The sequence below is a fragment of the Colletes gigas genome, unplaced genomic scaffold, assembly GCF_013123115.1.
Source record: "Colletes gigas isolate AHSC1104 unplaced genomic scaffold, ASM1312311v1 Colletes_gigas_Sc00006, whole genome shotgun sequence".
NCBI classification, from domain to species: Eukaryota; Metazoa; Arthropoda; class Insecta; order Hymenoptera; family Colletidae; genus Colletes; species Colletes gigas.
This window is the reverse complement of record NW_025106635.1, coordinates 1,052,473-1,073,009: the sequence shown is the minus strand read 5'-3', so window position 1 is coordinate 1,073,009 and position 20,537 is coordinate 1,052,473. Positions and strand designations below refer to the sequence as shown.

Sequence of the window (20,537 nt, the reverse complement as noted above, 5' to 3'; positions counted from 1 at the left end):
GATCCGGATCGCCGAAATGGTAAATCGAAGGATGCTTTCTATCGCTTTCTATCGCGATGCCGACGGTTGGAAAAGGAAAGTGGCGAGGAACGAAGCTGGGAATCCAAATACGCAGAGAAAGGGTTAAAACGCAAGCGTCTGGACATTCCCGGAACCTTTTCCCATGCACGTGCGTCCACGTTCGAATCCGTGTCGCTCGGTTGTTTCGTGATTGCGCAAAAATCATTTGCATGACAATGAAGCACGGCCGCGTGCCGGATAGTTTAACTCGTCGCGCGAAACAAAAAATGCGCAACGCCTGAAAAGCATCAACGCGTTATGAGAAACCAACCGCGACGGATGAAACCCGTCGGTTCGCATTTCATCCCAACTTTTTTCTCGTTTTCTATACCTTCGTACAGAGAACCAAGTTTATTTAAGGTCATTTTCAACGAATTTTTTCCGATACTTTGTAAAAAAAAAAATTCTCCCTTAACATAAAAATAGACACATGCCTTAATTTTATAACGAAATTAACCATATGCCGTTTTTTTCCGACCCTTCTGCAAGACACGAACACCTGTGCCAATAATGCAAAACAGGCTTTCTCCAGCCACACAGCTGTACAAGCAAAATTGACCAAAGAAATACTAAATACACTTAATAAAGGTATAAACGCGGTAAATGCACCCGGCCATTACGTGTTTAATATTCGTTTAATAGTTAGAAATATTCCAAGATCTTTCTCGTCGGTAGCGATCGTTCGTCCGTACACTTTTCCAACATGTTCGATTATAGACACAATGGACGCAACGTGTGCGGTGGCGATTCAATTAATTGCCCGGTTATCTTCGACACCAGTCTAATTACCGTTAAAAGTACCTGCAGCCAATTGCTGTCAGATACCAGCCACTGTCGCGTCGTCCTTCGACCAATATGCAAATAAAATCCACGTTTTAACGATCGTGTTTGGCTGTTCGGCTCGAAATATCAAATTCAAAATGTACATTTTAACACGTTCGCTGGCAGATCAACACCGTACAATATTCTGCGAAAGCAACATTTTTATTTTAGACCATCGTAAGCTACATAACCTAAAATTCGTTTCGCTACTTATTTTTGTAACCTTGTTAAAATTCACAAACTCTATCCAAATTTATGTCCCTCATCGTCTTCATTTGAGAATTAATTTTTCTGGTATCATAATTGTAAATCCTGTGACGTGACAGTCAAAGTGTTAATGAAACTAAAGCAGAGAATAAAATAGTCTAAATTTTGCTAAGCAGGATATGGGAAATTGGTACAATGTACATCTTTGTATTACACGCAGTAAAAGTTGCAAGTTTCGTCGAATACATAGTTTCGCGTGAAAGCGTATACGCAGACACGTTAATTGCCCACGCAATTTCGATAAAGGCGTTCAATTAATTCGTAACTATCGTATTACCTCTGTGACTCTTATCGACAACGATCTACGATGCTCGATTAAGATTGCCGCGACAGATTATCACGAGAACGCGTCTCAAAGGGAACAACAAGTGCACGAATGCAACAATATTTTTTATTCGAGACAATGAACCCTTTGTGGCAAGATTTGAAAAGAAAAATTCGCGATCGTGTTAGCACGAGATCCGCGAGAGTCCTGACGATGTGGCGGGAATCCACCCACTTCCCAATGAAATAGACCCGACCATTTCTATTTACATGTATCGGTTACACGACTGCACTACTTTCAAATGATAATTCAACGTATTGCATTTATGTTTACGTTTAACTCTTGCTCTTCTAGATCCACACGGATGCTCTCGTTGTCGTGCGCGTACTTTCTAACGCCCGACAAATTTCCTATCCTTCGTTACACCGCCAAGGTGATCGTAAAACGTCACGACCGGTTGCCCTAACCGTCGTCTCCCCGTTGCTCTGGCAATGAAGAAATCACGATATGGTTTCCGTTGTTTCGCACGAATCGATATCTCCGTCAATTTCATTTCTTCCAGAGAACGTATGTATAATGCTGAAATAAAAGATGGGCCCCGTTAGTCTCCGTTTTCGAATCGTTCCAAGGGAATTCCCATTGTAGACGAGCACGCTTAGAACAGGTCACTAAAATTCACTCCAGCAGCGAGAAAGGAACGGAGGGTGACGGTGTGTGGCCAACGGACGAGAGAGCAGGTCAAAACTCGATTCTGTCGGGGATCGACCCGGCAGGTAGTCGACGCGTTCGTTTTCCGTTTCGCGGTGCTTGACAGCGAGACGCGTGAAAATCCGATTTCCTGGCGACGTAGCTAAATCTCTGCGAACGATACTTCGTCGTGCCACTGCGTCGACTCGATTCGCGAAAGGCTTAGCTTCCGGGTAAATTTCTGCCCTCGATCGGTCACAGGTTTTCAAGTATCACGTACCGAGGATTCGAGCGTTGCTATTGGACGATATTCAAAAACGGTTGACATTACCGCAAGACGCGGTTCCACGATGCCTTATCGCGGAAACGCACTGGAATACGCGACGATTGACAAAGCCGGCTGTCCCATTCACAGACGTAATCGCGAATTCGCCGATAACAGGAATGCGCGCGGCGCAAATAACAGGAAAGATAGACGCTACCAATATTGTTCGACGTCGAAGGACCTCGAGTGCCTTTTGGAGGTTACATTTCCAGCTCGCGAACGCAGCTCTGCGGCTCGCAGGAAATCGTTTTAGGATGTCGGATGGAATAAAACGGATTACTCACCGTCCGATGCACGTTCGCGACTTTCCTCCCGGGCGCACTTTCCTTCGACGGATCAAACTACAAACTCGCGACGAAAAAAAGGATAACCGAATAAACTGAACACGACCAGGACGAACACAATACACTCACGAGTCACAAAACAGACTGAAGTTGAAGCTCTGCCTCTGGCTGGGCACCTACCGTCGACGTTGCTACGAGACGACCGACGCAACCCTGCCGCCCTCTGTCGACAACAAACTAAATTCCCGCGGTTCTAATTCTGCCCGCCATATTTTGAATCTATACTTATTCTTATATCTTTTACATTATCGTTATCGTTTGATTACGATCCTTATAGAAAGTGAAACATAGATGGAACGATTATTACGTAGACTATTCAACAGACACGAACGTAAATTGCAACGCTCTGTTTATTTTATTACGCTTTAAATAACATTTTATACATTAACGAAATTATATAAATATTTATAAGATATACCATCTTTGGTTCTGGTTGTATGTGCTGACATTAAATTACAGTATACCTAACGTTATTACTCGAAAATCCCCGAAGAAAATCTGTACCTAAAATTCATATTCCTTTGCATAGGACGAACGACCGCTACCTTTGCACCTTTTGGTCCCTTTTTAAAGGACAAGGTTGTACCTGCGTACGCGTCCATGGTACCTTCGCCGCTATGTTTTATTGCTATAATTATGGCTGTAAACTTAATTTTGTACCGTTCGGAAACGTAATTTTCAAGCAACGCTAACAAGACTCCGCGTATCCTGGTAATTCGGTTTCAAGGTTAGAATGTTGCACGCTCGACGGTGTAATATACATATATTTCGACGCGAAGGAAAGAAAGACGACCTTGGAATTTCAAGAAACGATGAACGATAAACTTGTTTAAAAGTTTTATCGTATCGTCGGCAACTCCGATCCCTGTTATCGTGCTTTTCGTATAATTTAAATCACACTAAAGTTTCGATTACTAGTTGAAGAGAACTATCGGTCGTTATTTCAATACGTGCCATACAGTGACGAGTTTTCTAGGGTTCTGAAGCACGGAGAACCAGTGCAGCCTCTCCGTCGAGCCTCTGACTCCTTTACCGAGAGCGACTTTACCAATGGGAACGTCTTTCGATCTATAGGTCGACGTGACCGAGTCTTCGCTGTCGCTCGGATGATCCCCGTTGCCCGTAGGAGCTTCGCCGGGCAGACTCTGAAGCATTCCGACGAAATCGTTTACTTTTAACTTTAAATTGCTTTCCAATTAAATTCCAAAGACCTAGAAATTTTCAAACTTTGTCTGTCCGCACCTTGCTGCACAGCACCACGAGAAATTGCACGATCTCGAGTTGGTGATAAGACACATCGAACGTTAACGTTTCATTGAATTCCGGCTGCGGATTCGCGCGAACGAATTTCGTTTTCTTCTTCTTTATCCTTTGACCCGTCCTCGCGTTCAGCATCAATACCCTGACATAAGGATCTGAAAAATAATGCACAGATGCCCGCAATTCCAGTCGCTATACGATAGACATACTTTCAAATAAACACTTTCGAGAAAAAAATTCGACGAGGTAACAAAATTTTTCGACAAAATTAAAAAATTTCAAATCATTCTAAAAAAATTATTTTTGGTTACAAGGGTCAATTACAATCACTTTTTGTCAATAGATATATTCCCGAAATCCTATCCACTTTCCAGAAAAAAATTCGAGAAGGTGTGAAATTTTTCGACGGAAAAAAAAATTTCAAATCGTTTTGGAAAAATTATTTTCGGTTGCAGGGGTCAATTACAATCACTTTTTGTCAATAGACATATTCCCGAAATCCTATCCACTTTCGAGAAAAAAATTCGACGAGGTATGAAATTTTTCGACAAAATTAAAAAATTTCAAATCATTCTAAAAAAATTATTTTTGATTGCAAGGGTCAATTACAATCATTTTCGGTGAATAGACATACCCCCGAATTGCTATCCATTTTCGAGAAAAAAATTCGACGAGGTATGAAATTTTTCGACAAAATTAAAAAATTTCAAATCGTTCTAAAAAAATTATTTTTGGTTGCAAGGGTCAATTACAATCATTTTGTGTCAATAGACATATTCCCGAAATCCTACCCACTTTCGAGAAAAAAATTCTTTACCGAAAATATACTTTGTGTTTTAACGAAGCCTCGATCAACAAATTGGTATTCTTGATTTTCGTTTTATTTTGATCCCTAAAATCTCCCATTAAAATTATTCCCAAGGATGGCCAGCCTGTATTTTATTTTGGTTCGATACTCACTGAAATCTTTCGCGCTCGACAACGTTGGCGTAATCTTGACGTCGCGCAATTTCATAACGTTTATAGTCAGTCTCTGAGCTGTGGGTAAGTAACTCACGCCTAACAAAATGTTTCCATACTCCTGGAAAACGAAATAAATTTCATATCTCTAAATTTTCATATCAATGGATTTACAGCTTGCGCGACAGTACCAAATTGGACGGCTTCATTTTGAAATTGAACATGTGGATCTCCGGGCTCTGCAGGATATGCTTCACCTCCCTGATCGACACCTTCAAACTGCACAATTCCGTGTCGTTGGCGTACCTGTCGTGATCGTGCGTCGCGAAGTCGAGGATCCACTCCTGCAAAAGAGGCGATCGGGTCGCCATAAATACGGGAAATCTTTCGCGAAGCCAGAAGGGGCACGTCGTTTCTAGGACAAGTAATTGTTTTCGTAACGGTATGACGAAACACGCGATCCGCGTTGCGTAAAATATATTTGCATCGCGTACATGCGGGTACGTTCTCGTAGTTGGTAAAATTGCCTTTTTTCCACGAACGACTTTCGCGGAGAAAAGAAGCAAAAAAAGCAAAAACAGAAAAGAAAATGTCACGTCGATTATTTAAGATCGTACCCGTTGTATAATAGAAATGCATGCGCGACGTTCGTCGTAGAAGCGTTTTAACTTATGCCGGTTGACGTGTTCCGCGACCTTGAATTAAAAGCAACACTGAAACGCGCGCAACGCGAAGATAAAAACGTATCTACGTACTCGCGTACCTTAACTTCGTGTGGCTTTACGTTCGCCACGACAAAAGTCTCTTTGAAAATCGGGCTGGCCGAATGCCTCACGCCTCTCGTTCGAAAACTGTGCAACTTTTGCCGTTTCCTGTGGCTCCACGATTGCTTCATAATGTTCAGAGCCACGTACGGCTCCAACGTGCAGTTGTATTGCTTTGGAGGAAGACCGGACAATGCCTGTACGCCATTAAATCTTTCAATTTCTAATCGCTGCAACTGCTTCCACTTGCTCGAATACGAAAGGGAAATTATTTAATACCTCGATGCCGACGACGAGCTTCCCGGTGACAGCCTCCTCGTACGGCGGCAGGTACTGCAAGCTCAACGTCAATTCCGTCGGGAATTCCTTTTGTTTCTTGTCTGGTTTTTGCTTACTTTTTTGCACCAAGTTCTGCAATAAATAGATGCAAGATGCGATACATCGCGATTAAAACTGAATCTAGTACGTATAGCGAAAGTTACCAGGGTGGACGAGGTATTGGTGTACTCGAACTGAGCATTGTTGGAGTTCCAGGAAGCTCCTTGGTTCGTGGTCACGTTCTCGTTGACCGTACCTACGTAAATTTCACGTTAAATACATACGATCATTATAAATAAGATCCAACTTCTTTCTATTCCGTAAGTTTAATCGAAACGAAACGAAACGATGATTGACACTGTCGTGGGTGATAATTATTCGTAAGCGGTACAGCGTAACGGCCGTGGCGAGCAAACAAGTCGTAAGAATAATTAAATACGGTACCATTGGTGCTCTCTTCGTAGAGGCTACCCAACCTCCATGACCTGTAGCTGACATCGTTCAACTTCGCGTTTTCATTTTCTCTGCTCTTGACACGCAACGGCAGACTATTCGTGTCCCTCTCTGCAAGGAATTATTCATACCTCTGATTATGCAATTTGTAAATAGCCGAGATGGACGCGCCCGCTATCCGGTCAAAGATTCGTTTCGCTCGTTAATTACATGTGTGTTCCATTTGGCGCTCGACGGACGGAGTCGAGGACTGATTCGCGATCGCGTACAGAACGCCTGTCGTCGAAGGCTTTTTAATCGTTTGTTTCGGATCAGGATTTACCGAATCCTTTCGCGCGGTCAGGATGGGCGTTTCCATCGCGGCGGTATCGGAAGGCTGCGCGCGGTTTGTTTGCAGGATGACATGCCTAATTACGTAACATCGCGGAGGAAACGAAGAAAACGTCGCGAGCGTGTGTGTATAAATATAAATGTGCGAACAATGGCGTAATGTATCAGCCACGTATACGCGCGGATTCATGGTGCAGGAATCCAAGCTTCCTTCCTTTCAGAGGAACACAACGTTCTTTGTTGCATAAATCGCGTCCCATCGACGCGATTAAATATACTTAACTTGGTAGAAAGATAAAGTGTCTCAAGAATTTCAATTTCAACGAGTTTGGGTCTCCGATGTCTCCAGCCGAACATCTGTTGTTATTTCAGCTGTTACGTAATTGGATTGGAGAGACGTTAGTCCAAACTCGAGCGGTCGAGCTCGAGTATCAGATTACAATCTTGATCTCCAATTCTGGGAATTCTTTTTTTAATTTCGACTCGCCGTTGGGTTGACCGTTGCGTGGCATTGTAACTCAACGGGTTATTTACCGGGTGTCGGGGGAGTGGAAGATTCCCACCCTTTTATTTCAGAAGACACGAGTCCAGTCGTTACAAATCGCGAGTTCCCGAAAGAGCGTTGCGTCCAGCGATTATTTTTCTCCGTATGCGTTTCACGGACGCCCAGAAACATGTGCACGGAAGCAGAGCTCGCAATCGCGTCGGAAGAATTAAATATCACCAGCCCGAGGCTTAGCTGCCAGACGTTTCCGCGTTTAATCGACGATAATTAGTTTGCACGAATTCGAAGGGTCGGTAAAATGCGCTGGGTGGGATTATGCAAATTCTAAATACGATGGAACGTCGATAGTTTAGAAGACGGTCAGACTCGAATAAAGCGGGGCTTACTTCGTTTTCTGACGCACTCGTATCCAAGGCATCCTGGCGTGAGAAAGCACGCGATCACGAGCAAGGCGACGACGATGGTCAGCGCCGCCGCGACGATGATGATGATTCGGCCCCACGGGCCAAAAATGTCATCGTACACCATTCACTGGAAACGCACTTTCGAGGTTACCGTCGGAGCACAAGCGTACACGGGACGAGTTGGACAGATCATCGACGAGAGACTGATCGATCAGCCTTTGTTCGATCATTTTCGAGTCATTAAAAACCGAGACGCAGCGGCGAATTTCTCGAAGATTCTTTACGCATTGTATCTTGACACGTTCACTGTCCGATCTTTTAACGGCGTATCCAAAAGCATGGCGCTGTGACCCACATATGGGTCGCAGACAGTGAACACGAATGCACCCTCTATCGCTTAATATTTTGACCAGAATCTTACGAAAATTCGCCACTGTACATCGTTCCCCTTTTACTTAAAAAACATGCTCGGTATAGGCGTGAATAAACTTTAAGAAACTTGTTTGTTTTTTGCAATCGAACGAACGTGACAGGTGCTTCGCAAGGTGTGTAATCAGGTGTTACGTCGTCGAAAAGGTTAACAAGACGTTAATCGATAAGTCATAAAAAGATTCGACTTGAAACGATTGATTTTTGCAATTTAATGACGTTTTCTCGAACAAATTCACAAATCCTCCCCCGCCCCCCCTTGAGGTATTACCATGTTTGTAGAGGTCTTCTGCCTTTCATCGATTGCGCTTCCGTTTTTCAATGTAATCGCTAGTACTACAAAGGACGAATAAAGTGGTGGAATATTACTGTAGTTACAAAAAAAAGCAACAAAAATAACATTCATACGTATCGGACACGAGTCACGTTTGTCGCGTTACACCTGTCGCGGCAGTTGTCGCGCGACAGGGGCGCGAAAAATAAGCCACGTTAGCGCGTGGAACGCTTTGTGCTTTTCCTAGATGGTCGCGAAAAGTAAAACGAAAAAAAAAGAGAAATCCCGGGGAGCCTTTGCGCTTGTTTTTCGTCCCTCTTTCACTCGCGGTTGGCATAGAGCACCTGTCACGGGAAACGTGCAAACAACGACCGAAGAACAGCATATGGCCGGCTCGAATCGAACCGACGTTTTTCGCCAATGTCTCTTTCGACGCGGTTCTACTGCAAAAAGGAATGACATCGGCAATAACGCTCTTTGGTTACCGCGCGTTACGCGCGCCATTCTACGAACGCGACGCGGTGTCCCGGGGCTTTATCAAAAGTGAATCGTTTCGCGATGTCACCGTAAAAAGTTCCCCCGTTTCTTGTGTATTTTTTTTTTTTCTTTTTTTCTTAGGATCACCATTCCCATCCACTTCCTCGTTCCGTGATCGGTCGCGGGGGTCTCGTGTCGTTCGGGTGTGCTCCGGGAGGACGATACTCACTCGACCAAAAGAATGTTCCATGACGACGACCGTGGTCGCGGTCGAACCATTCGCGATATTCGCGACGTCAGCGCCGGTGACAAGTTTACCGAAAGGACGAGATTAATCGGTCGCCGCGCGCGCGTCCTTCGTTGCTTGAAACGCGCGACTTCGTGCGCTATCGTCAACTCCCGGTGAACGACAAACGCAACGCACGGGCCTGCATAGAACGCGGAACGTGCTATCTACGCGTGCCCCTCTCCAGCCATCGACGACTCTGCCTATTTCGCCGATAGCTGGCGGTACGCGACTCCGAGACCGTTTCAAAACAAACATTGTCCTGGCCGAAAGAAACAACGGGCTATTGCATCTGTTTTTTTTTTTCTACAAACTGCAACGTTTCTTCGACCGTCGTATTATTAAACTGCAATAATCGCAAAAAGAAAAAGAGGCATAGCTGTTCTATAAACAGTCTCGACGTTGGCCTTAAACGGCAAATATTATTCGGACCACCTTGACACGGATTGCTTTTGCCTCCGTTTATGAACGTTAGAAAACGCAACGGTGTTTTTTATACTATAACGTTACGAAAAAAAACCTTCGAGCGAGGAATGGAAAGAGGTTCGATGTGGGGACAAAAAGTTCTTCGCGTGAAACTAATCGTAAGCGTGCTCTGTACACGTGACCATACGTATCTCGAAAATTAACGAAGGTAGAAAAAATACGTCCTCGTTCTATCGTCGGTACCGTTAAGTCGAGCACCGATAGACACCCACAGGGCCGTGACACGATAAGACCGGAAGAGACGACGTGCCCCTCCGCGCTCTATCGCGATTGCTTGCAATTACAGAAACATCAAACATATTTTATATCTTTTTGTCCCGCTGGAAGAAGCGTATTCTCGATGCGCGTGAGTTTCGAAACGAGCTTGGTCAAACAACGGTTAAAACGGTCTCGTTGAATACGAGAAAGGAAACGAAGATTTCTAGTTGCCATTGAAAATAACACCGATCGGGTAACGAAGTTTCACTTTTGTTGCTCGATCGAGCGGGCGTGTAATTTCCGGCGACTTCCGGGTGAATCTTTAAACGACCGTATACGGGCATCCACGCAAGCCTTTTTGTCATTCGTTGGTTCTTCTTTAAAGGGAATCAAATTGATATTCAAACGTTGCACAGTTTTCATCTGATCGCGGTATAGTTTTCTCCGTTAGAAATCAGTCGTCTAAAAACATATGTATAACATTTTTTCATGGATTTAGAGACGACAAAACATTTTCTAATACTCTTATGGTGCCACCTCCTGTACTTGCCACCAGAGGGGTCGCTCTCTCGCAAGCGCTGGATTAAGGATATTAATTTGTTGATTGAGACTTCGTTAAAAAGTTATAGAGACATTTCTGGCCAGAAATTATATTTTCGGTAAGGAATTTTTTTCTCGAAAGTGGATAGGATTTCGGGGGTTTGTCTGTTGACAAAAAATGATTGTAATTGACCCTAGCAACCAAAAATAATTTTTTTCGAATGATTTGAAATTGTTTAATTTTGTCGAAAAATTTCATAACTCGTCGAATTTTTTTCTCGAAAGTGGATAGGATTTCGGGGGTATGTCTATTGACCAATAATGATTGTAATTGACCCCCGTAACTAAAAATATTTTTTTTAGAATGATTTGAAATTTTTTAATTTTGTCCAAAAATTTCACACCTACTCGAATTTTTTTCTCGAAAGTGGATAGGATTTCGGGGGTATGTCTATTGACCAAAAATGATTGTAATTGACCCCTGCAACCGGAAATAATTTTTCCAGAACGATTTGAAACTTTCTAATTTTACCGAAAATTTGTCTACCTACTCGAATTTTTTTCTCGAAAAGGGGTAGGAATTCAGGGTTATGTCTATTGACCAAAAATGATTGTAATTGACCCTTGCAACCAAAAATAATTTTTTTAGAATGATTTAAAATTGTTTAATTTTGACGAAAAATTTCATACCTCGTCGAATTTTTTTCTCGAAAGTGGATAGGATTTCGGGGGTATGTCTATTGACCAAAAATGATTGTAATTGACCCCTGCAACCGGAAATAATTTTTCCAGAACGATTTGAAACTTTCTAATTTTACCGAAAATTTGTCTACCTACTCGAATTTTTTTCTCGAAAAGGGGTAGGAATTCAGGGTTATGTCTATTGACCAAAAATGATTGTAATTGACCCTTGCAACCAAAAATAATTTTTTTAGAATGATTTAAAATTGTTTAATTTTGACGAAAAATTTCATACCTCGTCGAATTTTTTTCTCGAAAGTGGATAGGATTTCGGGGGTATGTCTATTGACCAAAAATGATTGTAATTGACCCCTGCGACTGAATATAATTTTTCCAGAACGATTTGAAACTTTTTAATTTCACCGAAAATTTGTCCACCTACTCGAATTTTTTTCTCGAAAGTGGATAGGATTTCGGGGGTATGTCTATTGACCAAAAATGATTGTAATTGACCCCTGTAATTGGAAATAATTTTTCCAGAACGATTTGAAACTTTTTAATTTCACCGAAAATTTGTCCACCTACTCGAATTTTTTTCTCGAAAAGGGGTAGATATTCAGGGTTATGTCTAACGACCAAAAATGATTGTAATTGACTCCTGCAATGGAAAATAATTTTTCCAAAGCGATTTGAAACTTTTTAATTTCACCGAAAAACTTGCCCAACTGGTCGATTTTTTTTCTCGAAAGTGTGTAGGAATTTGGTGGTATGTCTATTGACCAAAAATGATTGTAATTGACCCCTGCGACTGAAAATAATTTTTCCAGAACGATTTGAAACTTTTTAATTTCACCGAAAATTTGTCCACCTATGATGATCTTTTCTCATTTCCTCCACTAAAAAAGCACGCTCCACAGTCTGTAAAACAAGACATATCGAATGGCGGAGGAGGCTGCAAGCATACAAACACGTTAACTTTGCATCTTATTCGTGGAAAACGGGATCGAAATTTGCGTCTGGTCAGTCGGGTGAAAGAGAGGAAAAGGAGAGAGAGAGAGAGTTCATCCCCGATCCCATGGACGGTCGTTCGGACTCCGTGACCTCGATCCCCGATCCCCGATCCCCCGATCCGCGATCGACCACGACTCCCCTTTCACTCGAGGACTTCTTTCCGGCGGTCTTTCTCGCACGCGGTTGCATTCTATCGCGCGACGACTGGCATCAGTTCGCCGTAGTAGGCCGACTCGAAGCCCGCGTTCGTTACCTGCCAGCTCCGTTCTTTAGATTTCACTTTCATGTAAGTATAACATACACGGTAAACGTTTTCGCGTATCCCGTGGAGTCCAAGGAATCGATGGACGTCGATTCTTCCAGTGCACGGTTCGCGTACCTCGAGCCCTAATCTCCATCGTTACACGGTCCTGATCCTATCTGACGTTTTGGATTACACATCTGTTATCTCTGATTTCCAGAGTAATTCTCCGTATTCTATCGTCGTTCGTAAATAAACGAATCACTCGAGATTTCACCAGCGTGGGAACGATGCGACTGGACACCTAAATAAAAAAGGAAACGTGCGCCAGAGGATCCTCCCGATGAAAAGATGTCGAGCACGAAGGACGTGCTGATAAAGATATGCGTTCTGCTGTTCCTCTGCGATCGTAAGTGCCAGTTAACTCGAACGCCGTGTCCGTCCTTAGCCTACTTCTGGGCGAATCTCGTAACCATCCTCGATCATAGTCCGACGACTGTCTCGATCCTCGTCGTATAGACGGCTTACGTAAATTCGAATTTCAATAACGATTGCATAAAGTTATCCGTAAGAAAGGAAAACGGAATCCGAGAGAAATCTGACTTTTTCTTCGCTTTGTCTCGCACTTTTTATCCTATCCTGGCTAGACACAGACCAAGCTATATAAACGTTAAAAATTAATCGTTTCAGATGCTGCCTGTCTCATTGTCCCGGAAGAACTGCCCACGATACTTTCCCTGATCTATTCGAACATTCCGCCGATAAAGAAAGGTAACGGCGATCTCGACGTCTCGGATATTTTTCTGTCGTTTATTTTCGATCGGTTTTCCCCCCCCCGGAATTTTTATTTTCTTAAGTAATCTCGAACGTCTCGCGCCAACGACCACTTTCACCGTCCAACGCCTGCGACGCTTGGCAATTACGCGCGAGCAAACCCGTGAACTTTGTCTCGATCTCTCTTTCGTTATTTTTTTCTGATTCTGCGAAACCACAGGCACCGACTCGAGACTCGGCTTGGGTTTTCGACTGGGTCAGCACGCTGATTTCCAAGTGCTCGTGGAACTGGGACCGCAATCCGAAACTGACCCGATCGGTAATGCAGACACCAAGAGGCGCCGTGACGTGAGTATCGGAAACTTTCAGCTTTTCTATTTCGTGTTACGATCAGAGCTGGACGAATTTATATTCGAGTTCGAGAGTCACATTCGCTCGTTTTAATTCCGATCACAGGCGATGTTCAGTGCCGCGATGAAAGGAGAACTGGGACCGTTGGCTCAAGCGGTAGCAAAGTATCAAATGGAACGAAAATTCCAGAGGGAATTGGACAAATTGAAGAAAACAGAGGAGAAGGCTAACGCGATAGGCGTCGAGGAAAATGATGTTAAAAAAGTGAATATAATCAATCGCCTACGAATAAAACGCGTGGAAACTTGAACTGAATTTTGCTGTGCCTTTTTCAGTCTACGGGCAGCGATTGGTTGGCGAAATGGAGCAAAGAGATGGGGAAACCGTCCAAGGACAGCGCGTCGGTGGAAGATATTTCCAACGAACACGGTTTCCCGCCATCTTTGAAAAGCAAAACTGTGCAGAGAATAGGAAGACCTCCCGTTTCGTCGAGCGGTGGAAAAAGTACGATCTCGGATCTGGAAAGCTTGTACAAGCAACAAAGTGATAAAAAGAGCGAGTGACTTTCTTTCCCACGAATCTAGTACATAGTTATTAGACAAGTATGGCAAAATTGGTCGACAAACTGCCTCTGTGCCAAAGGACTTCTACTCTCGGTTGCCAAAATAGCTTATCACACTTACGGAAGCTTGTATCTTTTAATAATTAATAACTGCGAGCGGTGCGTAGAATTCTAAACGTAATAATGTATATTTAACAAACATAACAACTGTGAAATAACTGTACAGCTGTGACGTCAACTCATTCATTAAAAAAATACATACGATTTTATCCAAGGCAGATAATAACTCCTTCGTAAAACCACAGACGAGGTATATGAATATATCACATGAATACATCATATACCTCATCTGTGCTTTCACCTAATGTATTTTTTCGGCCCGTTTCTCTGGGGTCCCGAGACCCCATTACCATTTTCGTGTCACTCGCAACGTTATCAACAGATTCAGAAATGAACACAAGTGAAAGCGAGACAGAGAATAAAATTACATAAATTTTATTATTTTTTAACGGAATGAAAGCTGTACGGTCCAGAATTGAGCATCGATTGAGATTATTTAAAGATTTCAAAATTATTAAAATACGTAAGGATCTCATTGATAAATACACCGGAAATCCTCTATTTTTTATTTTAAATTCTAATATATTATTTATTTAAAAACTAACTCGGCAAAAACGTATTTGCGACTCGAAATCAGTGTTATCAGACGAACAAGGTATGTGGAACTATAAGAAGAACGCAGCCATTAGCTCATATTATTTGCTATGTAATTAATAATTCTATTAATTACATAGTAAATAATATGACCCAGGTCTCACCGCGAGGAGGTTGCTGCGTATGGAGACCCGCCCTAGCCTCGCCCCAACCACCCTTCCTTTGGCGAGGAATTCGAATACCTATCCAAGGAAGAAGCTATCGAAGAGTTAGAAACGAGCTAGAAAAGGAGCGTTCTTAAAAGAACTGCCCAATCAAGAGACGAAGAACCTAACAAAATGTAAATACATGTGAGATGATATACGTTTTCTAAAAACGAAATTGGAATGTGCAACTGCACGTACGAACTCTGATGAAGAGATCAAAAACCTAACGAAATGTTGATACGTGTAAAATAATCCATCACGTGTATTCTAGAAACGAAATTGGAATGTGCAACTGCACGTACGAATCCTGATTACTAAAGTACCAATATGTACTTTATTATTAATTGTTCCTTCTTGCATTATGAGAGTGCCTAACAAGACATTTGTACAACACGAAGAGAGGATCCTGAAGATCCAACCAGAAATGTGCAACTGCACGTATGGACCTTGCATATTAGAATACTAATATGTATCTTAATATTAATCATTCCCAACTTAAATTTACGCACACCTTTCGGTAATATTTAATAAACGGCAGGAGAACGCTTTTTTATCTTATAATCTATATACATTTGTACTTAAATTCTAACGCAATCTGTAGAAACACGAAGAAATACGAGGAAATATTTTCTTCTCGGTGTCTTTATCAATCCCACGATGTTTTTCTAAAACATACACTCATATACGATAAATATAACCGACATGAAACAACGAAATATGACAAGATATTTTCTTCATGGTGTCTTCGTCGCTCCCACGATGTTTTCCTGAAACAAAAACTCATATCCAATGAAATATAGAACTCGTATAAAACAAATAAATCTGAAAAAATATTTCTTCTCGGTGTCTTGATTAATCCCACGATGTTTCCCTGAAATATAAATCAGACGATAAATAAAATTGCATGAAATATTTCTCTAAGAGCGATCGAGATGGAATCCGTGTACCATTTCCAATTCCATTCTTCGATGATTATATATCCTGTAACAAGAACTTGTTCAAAGGATTAAAAGCTGAAACGAAAGTGTATTAATGAACACAGAAAAAAATAATTATATACCGTCACGATAGACTAATGGTAATCGATCATAGAAAAATTAATATTTGAGCTTCCACGAGTAAAAATTGATATTGAAAAGTTTAAAAACATAAATATTTCGTGAAATTGAATGAAAAGTTAAATTCGTCCTAGTGTTAAGATAAATAAGAAATAGATTGAAAATTTTATTCGTTCGTTACCCGTAGATTTAATTTTCAAGAAAAATATTTTCAAGACGTATAGATTGCAATAGTTATATTTTACTGTATTCAAAATTAAATTACGTTCATACAGAAAAAAGCAATAACGAACGAAAATGTCGATTCTACGCGGCAATTAACTCTCAATATGAAATATCGAATTGCAATTTGCATATCCTTTTGATGCAAGCATTCTATTTTCCATCGATTAAAACAATCATCGCGAACAAACTTTGATTTATGCAAATAGTACAGAATATTTATAAAAAATTCGCTATTTATAAATAACAATTGGATTACAAACGTTATTAAATCCCGTAAAAATTACCAACTCTAAGAATGAATAATTAGTGATATAGATATCTATATAGCAATCGTAAATTCAATCTACAATAAAATTAATCGTAATATAGAATTTTGAAATGCATCAGAAATCTCTGATGAAAATACATTCCCATATATTACAGATTTTAACACGTTACGAAGAATAAAACAATTGGTCTATTCGCAACAGTGCTTTAAAGCAGTATTTCTTTTGAGAATAAACATCATAATCGGAATAAACGTCCACTCGTGTTAAATTCAAACAACCCGCGAGTGGACCATTCTTTCTTTCGCAACGCTAGTTTATAAAATAAAAAACTATACGCGAATGGTGCTTGATTATTCGTAAAACGAACCACACAGGGTTCCTTTATTAATTAAATCGCGTGCACCCGTATTCAATCATGCGCAACACTAATTTTAATAACGACGTTGAGCCATTCGAGGCTTTGCAGAATCTCAGCTTGCTTGAAGATGATCCTGGTGCAGTGGGCCAGCGTTTTGACCAGCTTTTGGGCATTGTATCGCAACTCTAATTAATAAAAAACGCGACAAGTAAAGAACGCAACGCTAGTTTATAATAGAAAAATTCCAAACGCGATTTATAAGAATAAAAGCAACCGCGAATGGTGATTATTCGCAACGCTACCCTGAAAAGTAAACGCGAAAAATAGTAATTCGCAACGCTAAGAACAAACCGATCGGTACGTTCGCAACGCTATTCTTAAATAACGATAAAAGCAATCGCGTATGGAATTCGCAACGCTACCCTGAAAAGGAAACGCGAAAAATAGGAATTCGCAACTCTACGAGCAAACGCGATTATTGTATATACGCGACTCTATCTTTAATGGAAATACATTTATGTTTCGCAACGCTAATGCAAATCGCGTTGCCCAAAAACGCTGGATCAGGTGCTGGGCGTGTTCGGTTGTAGCTAGAAACATACATGCACACGATAATCTAACTACATCAAGCTACTTCAAACTACAATAGAGTGGCACATATGGGGATGAAGTTAGTCGTTTTAAATATCGCAACACTACGGGGCAACAACGCGATAAATCAACAATCGCAACGCTAATTTATAATAGAAAATATTCCAAACGCGACTTGCAAGAATAAAAGCAACACGCGAATGGTAATTATTCGCAACGCTACCCTGAAAAGCAAACGCGAAAAATAGTGATTCGCAACTCTAACAGCAATCGCGTTTACTAAAAATTCGCGACGCTATTTTTAAAGCAAACGCCCGGTTCCTAGGTTTGCATCAAAGACAATCGCGAATCGTATTTAGTCGCAGCACTGATATATCAACGCGATAAATATTTGTTCGCAACTCTACGAGCAAACGCGAACATTGTATATTATTCGCAACTCTAACTTTAATCAGGGGCTGTTGGTACATGTACATAGACATGTACTGGCCACAAAATAAACTAACTACTGCTAGTACTACGATTGGGGTAGAATTTGGGCATTGAAAATATCGCAACGCTAAAGAAAAAATCGCACGATTGATCAAGATCGCAACGCTAATTTATGATATGAAAATTGCAAACGCGGTTGATATCCATTATATGTATAAAAGAGTAAAAAAGCAACGCGAATCGTGATTGTTCGCAACACTACCCTGAAAAGGAAACGCGAAAAATAGTGATTCGCAACTCTACGAGCAATCGCGTTTATCGATAATTCGCAACGCTATTTTTAAGCAAACTTTTGGTATCTAAGTTTGCAAAAAAGCAATCGCGAATGGTAATTATTCGCAACACTACCCTGAAACGGAAACGCGAAAAATAGGAATTCGCAACTCTACAAGCAAACGCGATTATTGCATATTCGCAGCTCTATGTATATCATAACCGCGAGTTATGGGGAGGGATGGCTGGCATGTATGGTGCAATCGTGTACCATCGGGTACATGCATACGTGAGCCAGTCAGAAAAATAAACTAACTACAACTACGGACGAGTTAAGTGACAAAATAGTAACAGGAATGACTTTCCATTTTTATCAGAAGATAAAGATGAAAAGCCATTTGTTGTAGCCCGCTCTTGAGACAGTTTGTCAGGGCCTCTTCGGCTCATCGAGAGCCTTTTCTTTCTTCGGCGGTCCTGCCGATGCCTGAAACTTACGAAAGACCGGGCTCGAGATTTCGTGCAATACGCAGTCTTCCAACAATATACGAATCGTTGAAAGAGCATACGTGGTCATCTCGAGCGGGACGAACGTTTCGAAAGGGACCTGATCACGACCGCGATCGCGAGAGAGCGACTTTAAGAGTCGCGCGATTCGAGGAGTCGAAAATAAAGCCGAAACAAACAGCACAAGTGCACCGTTTGAATCAGCAACATTTCTACTCTCGAGATCGTAACTACAGGAACAGAACTGCCACGCGAAAACGCGCCTACCCGAATTACTAATGTGGACAGTCCTGCCCTGACCCTACCTACTTAGATTAAGCACACACACCAGAGAATAAGTTACCTACCTACCTAACCCTATATTTAAAAAATTGCAAAACTCAGTCTCTCAAACAAACACTCCACGGTTCTCACGCATAATATTCGGGCGCGACCTAAACTAGAGAGGACTCCCCGGGGTTCCTCCGACACCCGAATATTGCAAACATTCACACTCTAATTGTGCACTTACTAGTTTCTGAGACTGACAAAGGCTAGTGATCTTTGCGTTCTTATATTATATAGATAAACGTTTGTATAGAACGTTTCAATATATGGAATCTAGTCTTTAATAAAATCTATTGTATGGATGTATCATTCAAGATCGAAAAATATTAAGATTCAAATCCATTAAGATCAACGGTATTCAAATAAATGATAAATTGAAATTTGATATTATTATTGATAAAAATCTAATGTTATAAAATTCTGTATGCAAATTGCAATCATAAAACATCTGAAACGACGCACTTCCGCAACCTAACCACACACACACATGTGGACAGTACGTCGCGCACGATTCACTAGCCAATGTCAGTCGTCGATATGTCGTTGAATTGTTATAAATAAATTCATCGTGCCCCGTTGCCTTCGCTCATGCAAATAGCACCTGGGCATGTGCATGAACTTGGGCAACGAACACGGAAAAATTACTCTGAAAATCCTGACTAGAAAAACTGGTTAATAGCTAAACGGTATTTCGTATCTAATTTTTAGTTACAAATGACTCGACTTGTTCTATGTAATATATCAATAATAAAATACGATGATATTGAAAAATACTACTATTCGATAAAACTATTATAATTGAAATTGAATTATTTAAAACGAAAGACTCTACTTGAGATTTCACGATAAAAGAATTTACTTTAATAATTGAAATGAATTCATTAAATTGTCAATAAAAATATTCAATTATCCTTGATCGATTCTGTCGTCAAAGTAAACTTTTTAAAAGATGAAACTAATATAAAATGCATGTTACTTTGACTCAAAAATCGACCTGTCGCGAAATGCCTTCTTGCACGTTAAATCGCACGATAAATATAATGTTTTCACATTATATTTATTCATTTTCTATTCGATCATACGACTCGTATAAAGTTAAGAAAAATATTTCATATATTCTATAAAGATTGTATATTTGTAAAAATTTTATAGTAATCATAATGTGTACTATTCATTTGTAACGTTAAGAAACGCGAGTGCAAGAAGGCCCTAAAACCTGCTCTAAAAAATATAACAGTGGATGTTACTATTCACTTAACTCGTCAAAAATAGCAAGTATACAACTGGTCACCCGTGTTGATTCGGATCTTTCATCCTACAACATGGTTGGGGACCAGAGGAAACAAAATAGCATGCGACTTACCAGTGATGACTTCAAGCCCTCGAAATCATCCATCAGTCAGCATGGTCCTGCTGGTAAGATTCAGGTCCAGAGACTGTAACAAAAATGCAAGAAAACAATTAGAATCTATTGTTAAAATTACAGAGATTTTTAATTAACAAATTTCAAAGTATAAATTTATGCTTACGTTGTTCGCTCGTGGTCCACCGCCAGATACCCCCCGG

At 41.0% G+C, this 20,537-nt stretch overlaps 3 protein-coding genes across 4 annotated transcripts in view; 1 reads left to right on the top strand and 2 right to left on the bottom strand.

Annotated features, from left to right (window-relative positions):
- Positions 1 to 2,909, bottom strand: part of LOC122395869 (mitogen-activated protein kinase-binding protein 1) — a 63,935-nt gene extending 61,026 nt beyond the window's left edge. For both annotated transcript variants that reach the window (XM_043393778.1, XM_043393777.1), the window contains exon 1: positions 2,711 to 2,909. The gene's annotated coding sequence lies outside the window, so the exon portion shown is untranslated. The remainder of the gene's footprint in view (positions 1 to 2,710) is intronic.
- A 206-nt stretch (positions 2,910 to 3,115) lies between these two features.
- LOC122395514 (synaptotagmin-1-like) lies at positions 3,116 to 9,374 on the bottom strand. The gene is made up of 10 exons (XM_043393130.1): positions 9,174 to 9,374; positions 7,747 to 7,891; positions 6,517 to 6,636; positions 6,237 to 6,328; positions 6,034 to 6,165; positions 5,754 to 5,951; positions 5,182 to 5,334; positions 4,991 to 5,111; positions 4,013 to 4,185; positions 3,116 to 3,915 (listed from the first exon to the last, which is right to left on the bottom strand). Exons 2-10 carry the CDS (start codon positions 7,886 to 7,888, stop codon positions 3,709 to 3,711), a joined length of 1,338 nt encoding a protein of 445 aa, XP_043249065.1. The 5' UTR covers positions 7,889 to 7,891; positions 9,174 to 9,374; the 3' UTR covers positions 3,116 to 3,708.
- Positions 9,375 to 12,319: 2,945 nt separating this feature from the next.
- Positions 12,320 to 14,345, top strand: LOC122395824. The gene is made up of 6 exons (XM_043393708.1): positions 12,320 to 12,432; positions 12,608 to 12,796; positions 13,078 to 13,158; positions 13,382 to 13,509; positions 13,618 to 13,776; positions 13,848 to 14,345. The coding sequence occupies exons 2-6, from the start codon at positions 12,739 to 12,741 to the stop codon at positions 14,073 to 14,075; spliced, it is 654 nt and encodes a 217-aa protein (XP_043249643.1). The 5' UTR covers positions 12,320 to 12,432; positions 12,608 to 12,738; the 3' UTR covers positions 14,076 to 14,345.
- The last annotated feature ends 6,192 nt before the right edge of the window (positions 14,346 to 20,537 follow it).